The following is a 17,674-nucleotide window of genomic DNA, read 5'->3' on the forward strand; positions in this document are numbered from 1 at the left end:
CGTTCGGCTTATTGATCACCTGTGTTTCAATCCAAGTGCTAAAGGTTAGCGAGACATCATGGGGTCAAGTTGAGGGCTGGACGCGGAAAAAAAACCTCTGGTGTCACCAAAACATCACATGACTTTTTGTCTGAGGATCGTGATGTTTGAATAAGATGGTACCGGGGGGGTAGTACTGATCATCACCAGCTTTTTAACGGGGGTCACCTGACCTGCAGACGAACAAAGTCGAAAGCGTTTTTTTATTTGAACAAACTCGATGCCAGGTGTTGCAAGTTCTTTTTGTTCTTGTGGTGTGTTTCCTAATTTCATTTTTTTTGTTTGTTTTGTTTTTCTCTCTCATGAACAAATCTATGCTTAAGTAACCACTTGCCTTGTAACTTTGTGTTTAACTTTGTGCAGATACGGTCAAAAATAATTAAGTACTGTGGTGTTTACATCGTAACCATATTGTAGAGTATCTGAAGAAGAAGATAAAAAAAAAAACTGTTGCCTAATGATGCCAATGAAAGACAAACTATTAACCATGAAGTGTCTAGAGAGAAAGAGAGCAAAGAGCAAGCGTGCACACGATGACCTGTTTTCCGTTCTTTGTCGTAGTAGTAGCGCTCATCATGATCCCTGTCACTTTACACTGCTACTACAATGTGTTAACACTACATGTAATGGGTGCAATTCAGTAATGAAGAGAATAACTAGAGAAATTTCATCAAGACTATATATTTTTCTACCATATCTGAGTTTTAACCTGAGCGAGCTTCCAGACACTTTGGAGGACACACTGTGGGGTCGACGGGGAAACTGCTGAACAGGGACTGGTTCACAGCGACGATGACAGACGGTCTTATTACAGGGTGTCTCACCTTGCCGGTGCCATGCCACACACTCCCTCCGAGCCCGGTGTGTTCTTGTAACATGTAGATTGACGTGTCGGTTGCCAGTAGATCAGATTTTTAAATTACCATTTTTATTTTTGAATTTTAGATGAAAACACTTTGTAATTTTGTTTCCCTATACCGCTTGGATCCGAGCTGCGGGAGCAGGACGGCACCTTGATAAAACCGGGACGACTGCTCGCTGAAGGCGAAATCTATCGAATCAGAATCTGTGTAGCTGAGAAATCTGAAAACGTGAAGGAAAACTGGACTGTGAGGACATTTGTCTCCTTGTTTTGGCAGATTATGACTTTTGAAGCTCTTTACTATTACAGGCCGTGTGTTACAGAGGGGGCCGCACGGAGCCGGTGTGTCCACATTCAAGCGTTTTGAAACAATTTCATGATGCACAAATATACGTGGTAGTAAATGTGCTAAATGTGCGGAAGCTCACAGAAGCACAGAGCCAACACTCTGGAACTGAACAAGAGGTTTTTGTTGTGAAAGAACTCAACTTTTAATCTGTAAAATGGAGGTTTTGTCATTTGGTTTTTCTCCTACTTTATTTGATGAATAAATGTCAAATGTAAACTTAAAATGGTGGAAAATTTACCCCTGATTTGATTAAGAAAGGTCATCCAGACATGACCACAGTTAACGATCAGTAAGTTAAAATTTCTAAAATCCTACATGACCCTCCAGGTTAGCTTCTGTTCCGCTAGATGGTAACGACTAGCCTACAACTCCCATGAGTCTTAGCAGTTAAACTAATAGTAGCAGCTGTTGTTCAAAGTTCAAATGTCCAAATGTAATTTGAAAAGAAAACCCCAGTAAACCTCTTTCAATGTTTTATAAAACTATGCATTTTCTGACCGAGGCAAATGGAAGTTGCTCTTCCGATGAAATGGAGACTGAATAATTGGATCATGAGGTGTATTTCTTTATGAATTGGGCTCAGCCAACTCGCCTCAGATCTGGTTTGTGCATCTTCACCACGCTCCGCAGGTCCCCTCTGTATCACCATCATCTTTTGTTCTTCCGTGCATTCTCAGTCCTGATAGGCCGAAAGGGATGCACTGCTCAAGATGGGGAGGGGAAAGTGAAACTCGCCCTCTGGTGGCAGCGTCAAGTGTGGACAGAAATGATCAAAATTGGCTTTGAATTCATTTCAAGCAGGTCACTGTTTTTGTCTCACCTTATCCATCTCTTTGTCCAGCAGAGACAAAAACGCAAACATGTAAATATTTCGCTAAACTACAAAACGTGTGTTAGCTTTATGCAAAAAATGTTTGCTCACGAAGACAATGTTTTCAAGGCCTTTAAATGGGTCAGACCTTACTGATGCTAATTATTTAAATGACCTAAAACGTCCTCGATACAATTTAGTTCGCATTGTTTCCCCAAAAACCAAAAGTTATTTTAGCTCTGTAGTTAAATTTGTGATATCTAATTGGTTTGACATGCACGCAGCCACTAGATGGCGTAGTCCGACACTTTCTCTCCCCGTAAGCGATTGACAGCATTTTAGACCAGTTTCAACCGATCAGTATAAATCAACCAGTGGTGTGATTGCCATTGAGGGAGTTTCTGTGCTTCTTCTGCATTTATAACTGTTTTTGTCGACTTTTCTTGTAGAGAAAAACTAGAGGAACAGAATGTGCCATTTTCTTTCTCCCTGAATGCAATACAAGCTCTTTTCTCGTGAAGGCGCAACGACATCGCTGTCACTCTGTGGTCATGTAGCTCCACCTGCCCCGGTGTAATAGCGCCCCCTCCTGTTTGTGTGGAACTAGCACCACCTCACGGAGGCGGAGGGCCGTCAGCTCAGACCTTCATCTGGATGTGGCTGTCTCTTAGTTTTCTGGTCTGTTGTGTAATAGAATGTGCTCCTTGGCTGGCCTGCAGGCTTTACAGCGCCGTGTCGTCTTTTTACTGTTTACTGCTGTTTAACTGTCCGGTCCTTCAAAAAGTACAAGAAAAATAATGATAATAATAATAGATGAATACAAAAAAAATCTAAAGAAACTGTAGCCTGCTTCTTCAAAATCTTAAAGCTCTTCTGATTTGCATATATCGTACTGTAATGTTTTATTTAAGATTTTAGTGAGAAAACAATGTCTGCATTTAAACTAAATTATGGGAATTAAAATTACAAAGAAAACCTAAAGTGCACCGAGTTGTGTCTTGCTTTTGTCGTCATGTTTGGGTTGAAGAGATGTTTGTGCCTGTTTTTTAAAGTTTGAATTATCACAGACTTCACCATGTGCACTACAGGAGCAGCAAGATGATGTCATAAAGTCACACGACAACATACACAACAAAAGTCTGAGACCACTTCACATTCACGAGATTAATAAAGTGAGCTCAGAGTCTCAGACTGTATGTGTCATATGTTCACATAGGGGAAGACAAAAGATTAGTCATAATTTTCCCAGTTACTTTTTAAATAAACTTCTTTTGAATAAGAAGCCTCACAATAGTGCTGATGTGTACTTTATACTTTTTATTATTAAAATCATTTTTCTTACATCCACAAAATCTGTAGCATATTAATTATGGTTAAGTCAACTCAGGTCAAGAGAGTGTTTGACAAATGTGATACATTTCAATAAGATTTATTTAACTCATTTTCTTATTGAACTTTTTTCTTCCACTCCACTTGGTTCTGTGTTTTCTCCATATGTTCAAGAAGTGTCCAGTTCTACAGTGTTGGGAACAGGTAAAGAATCCAGAAATAAAGTATTAAGACTGTTGAGTGTGTTTTTGGTAAATTTAAATTAAATACTGGATATGAGATTGAAGTACCAATTCTCAGCTGTGGTTTGAGTAGGTTCATATCAATATAAAGACAATTGCTTTATACAACTTTAAACTTGTATTACATAAATGGCAGGGGTTCAAAGGTCAAAGACACTCGGCTACTGAATTTAATAAAGTTGACAAACGTTACGTAACATCAGAGCGTGACAACAAGCTGACAAAAGCAATAAAGTGCCGTTTCGATCTGAAACAGTGTCACCACTCTGATGTGTGTTGTGTTGTTCAACAGAGGGTAGAACCCTCTCCATTGTTTTTATTTTAAATCTTTAAAATAATCAAATGTTTATGTTCTAGGTCGTGTAAAGATGATATGTAATTACAGATTTTTTTAAATCCTGATGTCAAACTTAGTATTCGCCTCAAAAATCCTTTATCAACCAGGCTTTACTTCTGTTTTTTTATTTCCAATCCTTTTCTTCATTAAACTGTTAAATACTCCTCCATGGCTCTATAGACTTATTTCAATAAGAATTTAATATATAAGAATTATCTGTTTTTAGTTTGCTATCATACTACCAGCCTCATTACTGAAATATATAGTTATGTTTGGTGATGTAAACTCTTAACTGAGTGTCGTGGTCGTGTCTTTGCCTGTTTCCTCCCACTTTGCATGTATTTGGTTTCCCACGGCAACCGAGCTCTTTAAAGACTGAAAGAATCTGTCAGATCTTTTCAGGCCGCCGTTATTTAGGGGTTTCAGCCGAGATAGTAATTCAGTGACTTGGCGCAGATTGAACTTTAAGTTCCCAGAGCTGAGGCCGTGTTTAACCGAGTTGAACATAAAGAGTCTGTACAACAAGGCTGAGATGTTGGTTTGATGCTGACATGTAACAAGTGACACCATTTACACTCATGGGATAAACGGTTTCCTTTTCATGATGGTTGCTGCAGAGTTTCAGGAGAGACCCTTTGTGAAAAGCGTCTGTTGATCTTGGATTCTTCATTTGTGCTCCTGGTGTTATTCTTATGAAAGTCCTCCAGCTGTGAGCGTGTGTAGCTCCTGCACATAAAGAAAAGTCTGATCATGGAAGAGGCCTGATGTCCACTTCGCCCACCACTTTGTTGTGACTTCAGCTTCTCTTTAAGATTGAGGTAAGTACAGTGTGAGCATGTCGGGATGAAACAATGAGTCGATTACTTGACTGTACATCATTTACAATTATTTGGCTTATTTTTTCATGTAAAAAAAGTCCGAACCATTCGGTGTCCCAAGTGTCACTGAGCAAGACTGCCCGACGGCTGTGTGGTGTGATTAATGTGTGATTGAAAAGGGCTGTACATAGATTCACTATGAATCTTCTTACACCTTTGAGTGGGCATCAACTATACACAGAACATTTGACATCTTTAGGACGTGAACTAAGTGGTTATATTCTTCAGGCTTCAGTACAGTTGGGTGTCATCTGCGTAACAAGTTCTCCTTCTGCTACACCGACATGCGTGAGGAGCTGACAAGACTAACTGAGATTGACGTTGACCTGTAAGATCAGCATTTATTTTCTTTAACCAGATGCCATACATGCTCGCTAGTAGGGTAGCAACGGAGAGAGAGGAAAAATAACAAAAAGTAAGAACACAAACCGGAGAGCAGGATTTGGGTTAGTTCATTTCCATCCAAAACATTTTTATTGTCCTCCAAACTGAAAGGTTTACCCTGTCATTTGGCCTGTTCGCTCAGCCAAATACATACATTGCATTTCTTCAGGTAGCAGTGGAGGCATACAAAGATCTTTTTTTTATTTTTTTTTGACTGAGAAATGAATGGAAAGAGAAATACAGGATTCTCTCCTTCAAGTCACATTATGAGTAATCTTTGCATTCAAGAGTAATGGAGAGAAGATTAATTTCAGATCACGGGAAGCTTGAGAAAGTAGCATCTGGTCTTCCGTCAAAGAGAGAGAGAGAGAGAGAGTGAGAGAGACAGAGTGGGGGGAGGAAACAAAACAAAAAAAAACAACCGTACGAAGACCAGGGTGTCTGTGTTTGTTCCAAGTTAGAAAAGGACTGAAAATGGTCTCGCTGAAGACATCGTTTCATCTCCGTCTGCCTCCGAGTTGTGTGTTGCCTTTACGTAGAGCATCTGTAGTGTACACAGGTGGACACTGGATATGCGATTCAAAACCAAAGTGCCCACAGTCGATATAAAGCAAGGTCACATGACCCAAAACAAGTGATGTCACATAAGGGGGAGGGGTTGCGACTGGACATGAATGCAACCAGAATGCGGTCCTCAGTCTGTTTGTGTGGGTGTGTGTGTGTGTGTGTTGGTGCAGAAGTGCCAGTGATGCGGCACTCAGCACCGTTAATTTACAGTTACTCGGGTGTCTGAACGAAAGAGAACGACCTCCCCGTCTGGTGACTGTGCAGTTAAAAACGGGCACATGGTGATTTAAGCTCATGCTTAAGTTGTGGTAATCCATCCAAGCACTTCTTTAATTCATAACTATAAATACACAGCAGCATTTTTTTACCGGAGAGGTTTCAGTCTGCCTTCTCTCCCTGGGTGAGTGTGTGTGACGTGTTTGTCTCTTAAAACGGCTAACTACGTTTTGCTCATCTGCTAGAGGAAACACGGGTTATGTGGAATTGATTATCAACTTTCATATAGATTTTTCTATAATATATTTATATAGTTATTTTTCCTTTCTCTCACGCACCCACCACGCTTGCTTGCTTTCACATTCTCTCGTCTCACTACTTTTATTCAACGTACACAACTTAATAAACATGGGGGTCGAGTGGGGAGCGACAGAGCTGAAATGACAATCACTGAGAAAAAAAAATAATAAAACAAAGCCCAAAAAAAAAACTGCAGTCTTTTTTTGTCATCCATTGGCAGTTGGACCGACTCCGCAGTCAGCCAGTTTCAATGGTGGTTTGAGGGGAGGGAGTGGCCATGTCATCAAAGGGGCGGGGCGGGCGGCTCTTTCTTCGTTGGGGCTGTTTTAGGCGTCGTTTTCGTTGTCTTGGTAGTTGGGGTTGACTCCTTAAGGTTGAGGTTCTCCAGTGCCACGTCCAAGGTCATGACCTCAACACAGCCCATGGCCTCGAAGTCAGCGAAATTCCGCAACGTGCCGTGACAGTTGTCCTCGTCCTCGGAGGCCGACCCGTCCTCGTCAGGCAGCAGCGTGGACAGCAGCAGCTCCGCCACAAACAGGCTCCTGTCGGCCCACTGGGCCTCGCACGCCTGCCGCTCGGCCTCAGACAGCCGTGGTTCGCTCAGCCTGGGGGAGAAAGATTCAACGTGTTAAAACTGAGAGGAAGCAGGTAAATGATCATGACAGTGGAGATTTAAAAGAACAGTTTTAATTTAGTATAGGTCAAACATCTAAATAAAAAAAAAAACAGACACATTTGCGAGGAGCAGGAATTTAAAATGAAGAACAAGACATTTAAAGTAGATGCAGAAAATAAAAGCGATAGCCTCACCTGCTGAGTAGAAACTGGGAGCTATGTGCAGTATGCTGTGCGTTCGACTCAGGCAGACCCGGGTTGGGACTGGGGTTGGTGTTGTGGTTGGCGCTTGAGTTGGGGTTCGTGGCGGCTGAATTAGTATTGAGGATTGCATTGGCTCTGCCTCCGCCCCTGGTGGCGTTCCGGGCCGTCTCCAGCTGCTGACGCGCTGCCTGGGCCTGCTGGCGCTCCAACTGGAGTTGCATCTGAAGCTGTTGGAGCTGTGAGGCTGAGGGGCCCGAGCTCAGCTGGCCGCCCGCCGAACGCCGCACCCCTGACAACTGGGACAGAAGCTCTGGAGGAACAGGATGAGAGGAGATGTCAGATATGATCATAAAGTAGGTCGCCCAGTTAACCAGACGGCTCTGAAGAAAACCCAATTTCAATCAAATAATATGAAGTTAATGCGTAAAATTTTTCACATTGTTGTTCCCTAAAAACCTGCAATTCCCGAGTCACAGAACTGTAACCCGAGCAATGGTCTAGAGGAGCCGCCGATATTGTCTGATCTTTAATAACAGTATGGCACAAGAGACAGTATGTACAGTACAGTGTGTGCAGTATGTACAGAATGATAAGATCAGTGAGGTTTTCAGTCTAAAACTGGTCAGATCAGCTGAATCCACAGCCCCTGCAGGTATCACAGGTCGTTCAGGAGGAGGTTGAGCCCTGTTTGTGAGGCGGACTGAACGAGGACCCTCATTACAGCACAGCTGGAGCTGACATGGTGAATGCCTGGCACTGAAGCGGATTGAAATTGGGAACAGTATAAACAAGAAAGTGCCACATCAACAAGTCTGCCCACATATTACTGTATCATCCTCAGCATGTTAAAGTTCACACTGAAAGGTGTTAGAAAAATACTAAATGTGTCCACGTGTCTGATTCTCACAGAAACGCTGCTCATTCACTTTGAATGTGGTGACGTCATGCGTTGGAGAAATGCCTACACCCATCTTCGAACTTCTATCTCAACTACACACCTCTGAAATTGTGAGTGTATCTTGAACGATTTGATACTGTGCTGGTGACAAAATCTGTCTGTGCCGACACAAGAAGGATTCAGGTTTTTTGCCTGACCTACATCAGGCTTCACAGCTTATTGTTCTGCCCCAGGGGGACTGTGTACTACACATGTCAGCATGAGTTCACCATGTAACCGTGTCTTTTCCTCTGACTGTGTGTGAGTGCTGTGTGACTGACCTGCTATGGGGTCCATGGCCTCTCTGCTGTAGTTGGAGCTCTGTGAGGAGCTCTGACTAGTGGAGAGCCCCCCTGTGGTGCTGCTGGTGAAGTGCATGTTAGACCTGCGGGCTCGTGGACCCCCCAGCCCACGCCCTGGGTGAAACATCCTCCTCACATGCCGCACGCCACTGGATTCATCGTGAAGCAGCCATTAAGGAACATATCAGGAACATCAAGCTACTAACATACTAATCACAATTTCAATTGTTTACATCATTTCTTAAATAACGCTTTGTCCAAAGAAACAGTGAAAGCAGTGAAACACCACCACAGCAGCAACAGATATATTGTGAATTTTTGCTCATACCCTAAATTTGTTTGAGATCAAAAAGTCAACAAAATGACAAATCACTGAATTCACTCAGGACTTCAGAAGCAGCTTCTAACACATTTGCATGATGCTCTCATGTCACCATGAACTCATAGCTATTTAACAATTTAAATATATGTTTGCATATTTTTCTTCTCCACCACATGTTTTTAAATATCCAGTATATGAGTACATCAATAGATCGGCAGTCCTCGTCCAGAGTATTTCAGCTGGTTCCCAACAGACAAAACCATGTAACGTCATTTTAACCCTTGATACAGTTAAATAAATAACTAAATGTAAGCCTCACTACATTAGCGAACCCCTCTTGAGAAGTTTTTCTCTCTCTTTTTCAAGAAATCTGTAGGCGGAAGCTCACTAACATACATTTAGGTAAATACCTGCATAAACTCTGCTGAATCACATGCGAATGTGTGATCGCTATAATAAACCCAATCTTGTGTTTTTGTCTTCACTGTTTACATTGTTTGCCGCCTTCACTTTCCTTGGCACATAACTACTTTTTGAGCCCCCAACTGTTAGTGCCTTCTGCATTTGGAAGAAGTGTGCGTCACCTCGCTGCAGTGATATTAGAAGGCCAGGTGGCAGGAGAGGAAAAACAATGCAAACACAACAATTCAGATTTTTTCCTGACATTTACACTCTATGGTATCCGTCAATACCAAAAAACAAACCTATAAAAATGTTCAAAACATTATCTTCCTACATTCAAAATCGGAACACTTGAAACGTTTGAAAACACAACATTCAACTGATGTTTAGAAACACTGAACATCACATTTAATCTTTGATTTCATTTACCACTACTTCTCATGGCTTTTTTCGGGAGACCCACTTCCAAACGACGAGAGAACAAAGAACAACACAAGCAGGTTTGAAGGAAAACCTGAAGCTGAGTGCACTTGGCCTCCACTTTGCACCAAACCAGCGACAAACAGCGCGTAACTAACCCATCAATCTGACTGAAGCCCACTTACTTGATTATGTCACAGTAGCTTGAGTCACATATTAATACAAAGCACCAGAACAGCCAAGAAATCGTTACGGCACATATCTTGATATTTTCCCTCATTTATGTTCGCCCACCGTGGTCATTTGGGGAATGAACACAGGGCGCTTTAATGTTATTAGCAAAATGTCAACAAATGTCAGTTGCAGTGAACAGCTGCCCCCATAGTGTGCTAATCTATAAACTGACAAAGCAACATGAATAACTCAAACAGCGTCGGTTCTTTCATGTAGCATAATCGCAATTATCAGAATAGTTTCCACAAAGAAACTTTGAAATATTTGTTTCTCTTTGTGCAACAGACTGAAACACAAATTCAGGTTAATTATTTCCAACCAGGTTATGATGGTATCTGCGGTAGTGGGACTACTGCTTTAAAAAGGATATCAAGTCTCTGGGTGCTCTGTGTTCAAGTGTGAGATGAGCAGCAAAGTCATCCGTCACATGATTCGGGTCGCCACCTGGCAGCGCTGCACATATGGGGCAGATCTAGAGGACAGGAAGTGAGGGAGAGAGAGCGTGCAAGCATACAAGTCATTATCAACACACTCCACTGCACATTCAACATTGGCCAGTTGGTGCTGCGTCGTTTGGAGCAAACACTCATGTGGGTGCATTTCTGCAAAACAAATTCTGTGGTTAAACATGAAAAGCTGCGGTTCTGTGACGAGTGTGTCTAAGCTCCGACTGATTGATTTGATGTGTTTGACAGTTTATGAATAAGATAGAAGATATGAGCTGCAAAAAAAAACATCATGTGAGTTTTCATTTAAAAGGCTGAAAGTAGGACTTTTCTGCTGCAGTAGGAGACGAGTGGTTATTCATCCTCAGACATTAATGGACTTGTCTTTTACTCATGAATTATGACTCACTGAAAACACCTTTACTACATAGCTTCAGGTTATTTAACATGAGTTATTACTGACGACTTAAGGACCACAGAAGTGGATATTAAATCATTTCACTGAACAGCATTTTCTTTTTTTTTTTCTTTCTTTTTTTAAAATCGGAGGCATGCGAGGAGAGCCCAAACACAAATGTAAATGTTTCCAGGTGTGGAGGCTTCATCGGAGGCTGTGTGTGCGGCTCCAGCATCAACTTACCACTTCTGTGGAGGTCTCTGTGTGCTCTGCAGCCACGTGCTCCTGCAGGGAGATCTCCGTGTAGCCCATTCTGCCGCAGTAGGGACATGTGAAGGCCTGGGGCTGCTCCACTGAAAACGCTTCCCCTCCGTAGTACAAGTCTGAGGAGAATCGAGGGGCATTTAGTCTAAATACAACAGCAAGTGTCATCTGCATGACAATTACAGGTGCAGGGATTTAAAATGATTCTCCGACATACAATCAAAGGTTATCAAAGCTGCCACAGAATCATGGGTGCTTTCAGACATGAGCTTCGGATAATGTCCAGACAATTGGGTCTGGACACTCTCTGGAGTTTGCCTTTCACATTTGAACAAGGCAGCAGGAGATTATCCGGGTGAGAAGTGTTCACAACCACAGGAGCATTTCTGAGGGATTCAGGATGGGGTGGCGCCTGGGTAGACTCTGCAGGAAGCAGGACATAATGTATAAATTCAGCTGTGGAAAATCGCATCTTTTTGTTTACAGCACACCAACACCGGTATAAGTTCTTGTCACCAAAATCTCTTGAATCTCGTTGTCTTTCCAGGTTTACATCTTCTTTGGCGCCTTCTATGTGTTTGCTTCCTCTTTTTCATCCTGAGATATTTGTATGCTTTTTGTTTTTAGCAGTTTTGCATCCATTGCGTGTTAGAAACGTCATCAACTGGAAATACTCAGAAGAATGTCTGGCTTATTCAACATTAACATTGTTGTGTTAAAGCCCATTTGAAGGAGAATACATTTTCACTGGTTCAATTCAGGTTAGCTTCACATAGGATTCTCGTGGCAGTTTATCTCAACATCAAAACAATAGAATTTTTTCAGTTCCAACATCAAACCGAGGTGTGTGTGTAAATACTGGGATCTGCGAACTGAAAAATACATAAAACCACAACTGCGAAAACAAGGACTTTCCTTGTGAGTTTGCACCGTCTGTTGTGTTTTTAGTAACGTTTTTTTTTTCCTAACACACTGGAAAACGGCATGTCCAATGTGTGAAAGGTTAAACAGCGAAATATCACACAGTACCAAGGCATAAAAACACAATCATTCAAAAGCAAGACTATTTGTACACAATCAAAATGATCTGAGATAATACCACTCCATACAGATTAAATATTAATAGCAAGTGAACTCATCCCCGACACTACATTCATGGAGCGATAAAACAAACCCAGAGGCACAATCCCAAATACTCCTCAGGCTGTCAAGTTCAAATCAATCACTGCTCAGCCAGTTGAAGGCAAACGTCCTGTCGGCAAACGTCCTGTCAGAAAACACACGCAGGTGCCAACAGAAGATAACCTCAACTGGAACTGATTTATTAAAGCCACTGAGTCCTCCAAAGCATTAGGCGTTTACCATAATTATGAAATGACAAGAATCAACATGACTTGTTTACATATTATTGAAAAGTATTATAAAAGAACCAAATTTGAAAAAAAAAAAAAACAATTTTTAAAGTGCCAAGGAGGTTTTGTTTAAACCTGGGTCTGTTGGTTTGTTTGTGTGTAATTGTTAACAGGATTATGCAAAAACTACAAAACCAAGTTCCACAAAACTTGGTGGAGGGATGAGGCCTGGGTCTGAGAAGAACCCATTAAATGTAGGTGCAGATATTGATCTTTCTTTAACTTTGTTTATGTAGACAATTAACTAATTTACGTTACCAGAACATTTCATTTTTTCTTTTAAATTTTTGCTATAAGACCGAGACAATCATGGTAAGGATTGTTCAGCCATGGCAGAGGTATGCGCTCTACCGAGTGCCAGTCTAGGTCCCTTAGTTATCATCATTCTGCCACAACAGTCTTTACACTGGTCTACTGCCCGTTGCACTACTCGAATGAACAGCCCACTGTCTTAAGATGAAGGGAAGCATTTTCTAATAGTTCAGTGTTGATTATATTTGACTCACAAGTGACTCTGAGAATCAGTTTATAGATACTGGGTGTTTGGTTTGTAGTTAATTGTAGAGCTGAACTGTAGAGATGCAGCAAATGTTCCTACATTGTGCTCAACATCTGTATTTACTTGCCAGGTTGTCAATTGGTTATCAACATCTGTCTGTAGCCGGATAGGCACAAACCAACTTTATCGATCACAACATAAAATATATCTACATTGGATAACAGACATCCCATATGGACACATAGGCACTGTGCCGATAATTAGCCTGAGGTGAATATCAAGTGTACTCACCAAAGTCAACTCTGGTTAATATACACTGCATGGGATGCTCTGTGGTGTGTCTGGTTGTCGTCGCACCGCTCTCGTAGCATGATGCGCACAGATCATAGTCGTAGCAAATTAAACATTTGTATCGTCGACCTCTGAAGTTGCCTTTTAAACATGCATCACAGCTCACACCTGAGGGGCCAAAGAGAAGAAGGGACAAGGGGGAAAGCAGAAAACAGGAGTTAGATGTTAAAGATATATATTTTAACTTAGGGTTGATAAAGCCCAGCATATTTAACAAGTTATTAAGTGATTCTAAAATATAGTTTCATAGGTTGTAGATTTTCTATACATGTAGATGATATAAACAAATCACTGCAACCATTTATTATGTCTCATGTGTTCATAAGCATTATGTTCGAAGTCCCGATGAAGGTTCTCTTAAAAAGTTCAGACAAATATTAACTGAGAAATGTATTCTTATACTAAGTCAATGAATTTCAATGAAAATGAGGTTCAAGTTTCTACTTAATACAACATGTTATTTTTCAAAACATACCTATTGAAGAATTATAAAGATGCAACAACTATAAAGACTAACAGTGGTGAAAAGGGGAGTTTTAATTGTAAGAAATAAAGGATCAGGTTAGATTTCCAGCCAAAGGCCAAACAAATCATTCAAATCCTTTGCATTTGTCTATGTTGAGTTTGTTGCTTCCCATTTCGGTGCTGGAACAAACCAGATCACTATTGGCTGAAACGAACACCTGCCAAATCCAAAGCAATCTCCCAAAGACCCTCAGGTATAAATAAGACATCCGTGTACAGAAATGTTGAGCTTTGACTGAGGCTACTACAGACGGGGATTTAACTCTACCTGCAGTGCCGTAGGTAGCGTATAGGAGAGCAATATACTCTCTAGTGTTTAGAGTGCATTTGTTGGAACATGGGTGATGCAAATCGAAAATCTGTTGTTCAATTGTAACACAATAAGAAGGCTATGTCCTAAAAATGTTTATTTGTCTTAACTCAGGACTAACCACTAGACGTATAGACCAGTGCCTGTTTAATTTAACCTTTTAACCACACTCATAACACCCAGATCGTCCACATCATCATCACTAAATACATGTGAACACCATGTACGACAGGTTTCACCTTATGTGTCCCATGAGGTAAACGGGACCCTCTGTCTTCCAGTGCCTGCATGTTCTGAGATTGACTAGGACAGCCTCAGTGTAATGTATGACACCAAGCTGTCTAAACTCCCTCATATTTCCATTCATAGCTAGGAAGCTGTGAAAACTCAGAGTGAACCGGATCCAGCTGAGAAGCCGCTGACAACGCGATGCTGCAGAAACCACTTGATGTGGATCCTCACACTGGATCCTGACAGATGAATCACTGGATCCTGACAGATGAATAACTGGATCCTCACACTGGATACTGACAGATGAATAACTGGATCACCACAGATGAATAACTGGATCACCACAGATGAATAACTGGATCACCACAGATAAATAACTGGATCCTGCTGGATCCTCACAGATAAATAATTGGTACTTCACTGGATCCTTACAGATGATTAACTGGATCCTAACTGATAAATAACTGGATCCTAACTGATAAATAACTGGATCCTTAATGATAAATAACTGGATCACTAATGATAAATAACTGGATCCTCACTGGCACTAAAGTTGACAACAACACACACAGAGGCCGCCCGGGCCTGACTCACCTTCGCTGCTGAAACACGCAAACAAATACACCCAGCTGTCGTTAGCTCGGCTGCTAGCTCACAGGCTAATCAGCTGCGGTGGACTTTACCTAACTCCACTTTGCCAAATGTTCACCGACGTCTGCTTTGACACCGACATCGCAACTTCCAGTCCAGCAAGGTTGGCCACAAGGACGAGGTGAAATGTGGGTTTGCTAAACGTTAGCTCGGCAAAACTGGCCATCCACAGGCCAACGATAACCAGGAAGGAGGCTACAACTAGCTTAAATAGACGATGTGACAAGGTTCGATGCCGCGACGCCACCTGGAAACCCGCTGCTCGCGTCTGTTCTCGGCACTCCCCCCTTCACGTTAACCTACATTGCCCACCACCCAGCTAGCCCGCTAGCTAGCAGCGCGTAGCTGGCGTTCACTAGCCCCTGTTGTGCTGGTTGTGTATTTAATAAAACACACACGTCGACTGCACTGTGCGCGGTTGTCAGACACACGTTTGTGTGTCGTCCCCCCCGCGACACGAACCCCCGCTGCTAACGCCATGCTAACGCCGACGTTAGCAACGGCTGCAAAACAAGAAATTGTCGGCTAGCTCACGTTAGCCGCCGCCGCTGCTCTGTCTTCGCTTCTTGCTTTTTATTTCTAAACGGATAAACCCTGCCCGGCTCGGGCCCGGTGCTCGGGCGAGCTCTTACCCTCATGTCGGGACATCCTCCGGGCGGTAGCGCAGCCCCCTGCTCGGGCTCCGGGGCTCGCGGTGAAGAATAGTGTCGGTGAAGAGAAGAGAAGCCGGGGCTGCCTGGCTCTCCCTGGCCTCTTCCCTCATGAAGGATCCGGTCTGGCTCGCTGCCCCCCTCCGCCTCCTGCTGTGTCACTGTCCGGCGTGGTGCTGCTCGGGCCGCACGGTGGCGCTGCTGTCTCACGGTTGGGGTGTTGGATGGTGGATGAAGGGGAACTGAGGGGCCTGGGTGAGTAGAACCCATCAGGCCCCTCATGGAGCTCCATGACTGTAGATACACACCCAGATATAGTGACACAGTCTAATAGCAACACACCTGCAGTGCATCACATCTTTATAAAGTCAAGTTTATTGTCAATTCTGCCACATGAACAGGACGTAGACAGGATTGATCCCCGGTGTAAATATATAAGTACACGGAACACACAAGACAGAACGTATATTAGAAAGAACAAATAAGTACGCAAAAACAGAGCATATAAGTATGCAACATATCAAGTACTCCAAACATAGTACACAGTACGACATAGTATGCAGTCATAAGGCACACGGTGGATAGGATGATAGTAGTGCAAACCGGAATACTGCAAAAATGGATTGAGAGTAAAAAAATACTACATGGGAAGTAATGTAAGGTACATTCACAGTTAAAGATAGCAGCAGTTGTAGTATGAGAGAAGATCTAAGATAATAAACAGGAGTTTCCTTCGCCGAGAAGGTATTGTTTTCATCCCTGTCCGTTTTTGTAGTTGTTGTTGGTTGGTTTGTTTGTTTGTGAGCAGAATTATGTAAAAACTGCACAAGCGGATTACCATGAGACATGGTGGAAGAATGCATTATGGGTCAGGGAAGACCCCATGAATCAGTCGCTGGGTAAACAAAAATTCTGCGTGGCATCAAACTGAGTCATAGCAGGTTTGACCCGAGGTTAAAACATGCTGTGTTGGTTTCCCGCCTGCAGCCACTGATTGTGTCTGTTACATGTTTTCAAACATAAACTGTGTTTAAAATGCTCCATGAACTTTATTTTTTTTAACCTGAGGTAAAGAGATTATATTTCCGCCCCTGTTTGTTTGTTTGTTTGTTTGTTTGTTTGTCAGCAGGATTACACAAAACCTACCAAACGTAGATTCCCACGATACTTTGTGGAAGGGTGGGACGTGGGCCAAGAAAAGAACACAGTAAATCTTGGGCTGGATCCGCAAAAAGGCGCAGATCCAGTAATCTTCTATCTTGTGAGATGTTTTTTGACATTTTCAATGATTTTCCAGGGAATAATTCATGGGTCTTGATGTGGGGGGGAAACAGGGATTTTTAGGCGACTGCTCTCTAGGAGTGTGTGCAGTTTGGTGTTACCTGTCTGTTGGGCCTTAGTGGATGTATGAGCTCTGCTGAGTTGTAGTTGTAACCGTGTCTCGATTCAATAGTTTTGGAGGCTGCAGTCTGTGGTGCTGAAGAAGTGAGTGCGTCAGAACAAGGGTTCACTGGATGAAGATGTTTGAGTTACCTTCTTTCTGCTCTCCACACAGAGCCGCCTGCGTAGGTCAGCATGATTATTTTAATATCGCACTGTACCTCATTGTTGGGTCTTGCCAGGCAGACCTTGTAAACCAGGAAAGCGCAGCACAGTGCAGAATCAAACTGGCACTCAGACTGGGCAGCCGGCTGAGGACTGTGGATGGAAAGAATAACAATAACACTTCTTATGGGCATAAGAAGCGACTTTGTCTTAAATATGAGATCCAGTGTCTAACATCAGGTGAGTGCAACAGACTGATTCTGGGAATTCCTCGTGCTTCTTTTGACAAGCTGCAGACTTTCTGTCACTCTGAGGTTCAAATAAGTACAGCGCAAAAATCAAAGGAGGGAGGCGATGTAAATAGTAAAAGTCTTACAAGCTAAACATGTGTTTGTCCCAAAACAGAATCGAGGTCTATTTAAAGTACGAGGAATTATTCTTCATGTTCACCCACAAAGTGGAGGGTTGTATCACTTTCGCAAATTTAGATCTTGTAAATATTTTCCATGCAACGCAGCCAATTGTATGTTCTGTAAAGGTTCTGTTTCTGCTGCAAGAGAACTGTAGGGTTCTGTATGACTGGACCCATTTTTACAAATTATAATGTTTATATATTTTACAAGAAACTCTGCAGCCGTGACCA

At 42.4% G+C, this 17,674-nt stretch overlaps 1 protein-coding gene across 2 annotated transcripts; it reads right to left on the bottom strand.

The window, feature by feature from the left end:
- Positions 1–5,288: 5,288 nt before the first annotated feature.
- LOC117768438 (E3 ubiquitin-protein ligase KCMF1-like) lies at positions 5,289–15,646 on the bottom strand. Of its 2 annotated transcripts, none has more exons than XM_034596777.1 (7): positions 15,469–15,646; positions 13,060–13,227; positions 10,837–10,976; positions 10,121–10,222; positions 8,352–8,532; positions 7,125–7,443; positions 5,289–6,919 (listed from the first exon to the last, which is right to left on the bottom strand). In XM_034596777.1, the coding sequence occupies exons 1-7, from the start codon at positions 15,482–15,484 to the stop codon at positions 6,598–6,600; spliced, it is 1,248 nt and encodes a 415-aa protein (XP_034452668.1). In that variant the 5' UTR covers positions 15,485–15,646; the 3' UTR covers positions 5,289–6,597. The 2 variants fall into 2 exon arrangements, with proteins under 2 accessions (XP_034452668.1, XP_034452669.1); XM_034596778.1 differs by lacking the exon at positions 15,469–15,646 and adding an exon at positions 14,869–15,156.
- Positions 15,647–17,674: the final 2,028 nt, after the last annotated feature.

Source organism: Hippoglossus hippoglossus, chromosome 9 (assembly GCF_009819705.1).
Source record: "Hippoglossus hippoglossus isolate fHipHip1 chromosome 9, fHipHip1.pri, whole genome shotgun sequence".
Taxonomy (NCBI): domain Eukaryota; kingdom Metazoa; phylum Chordata; class Actinopteri; order Pleuronectiformes; family Pleuronectidae; genus Hippoglossus; species Hippoglossus hippoglossus.

What these genes read in the sequence shown, in the direction of transcription:
- LOC117768438 (XM_034596777.1), bottom strand. An exon ending in CAGAGACCTCCACAGAAGTG is followed by an intron (nt 10,223 to 10,836) that starts GTAAGTTGATGC and finishes CCTGTCCTCTAG; the next exon opens with ATCTGCCCCATATGTGCAGC. An exon ending in ACAGAGCACCCAGAGACTTG is followed by an intron (nt 8,533 to 10,120) that starts ATATCCTTTTTA and finishes TGGCTGCTTCAC; the next exon opens with GATGAATCCAGTGGCGTGCG.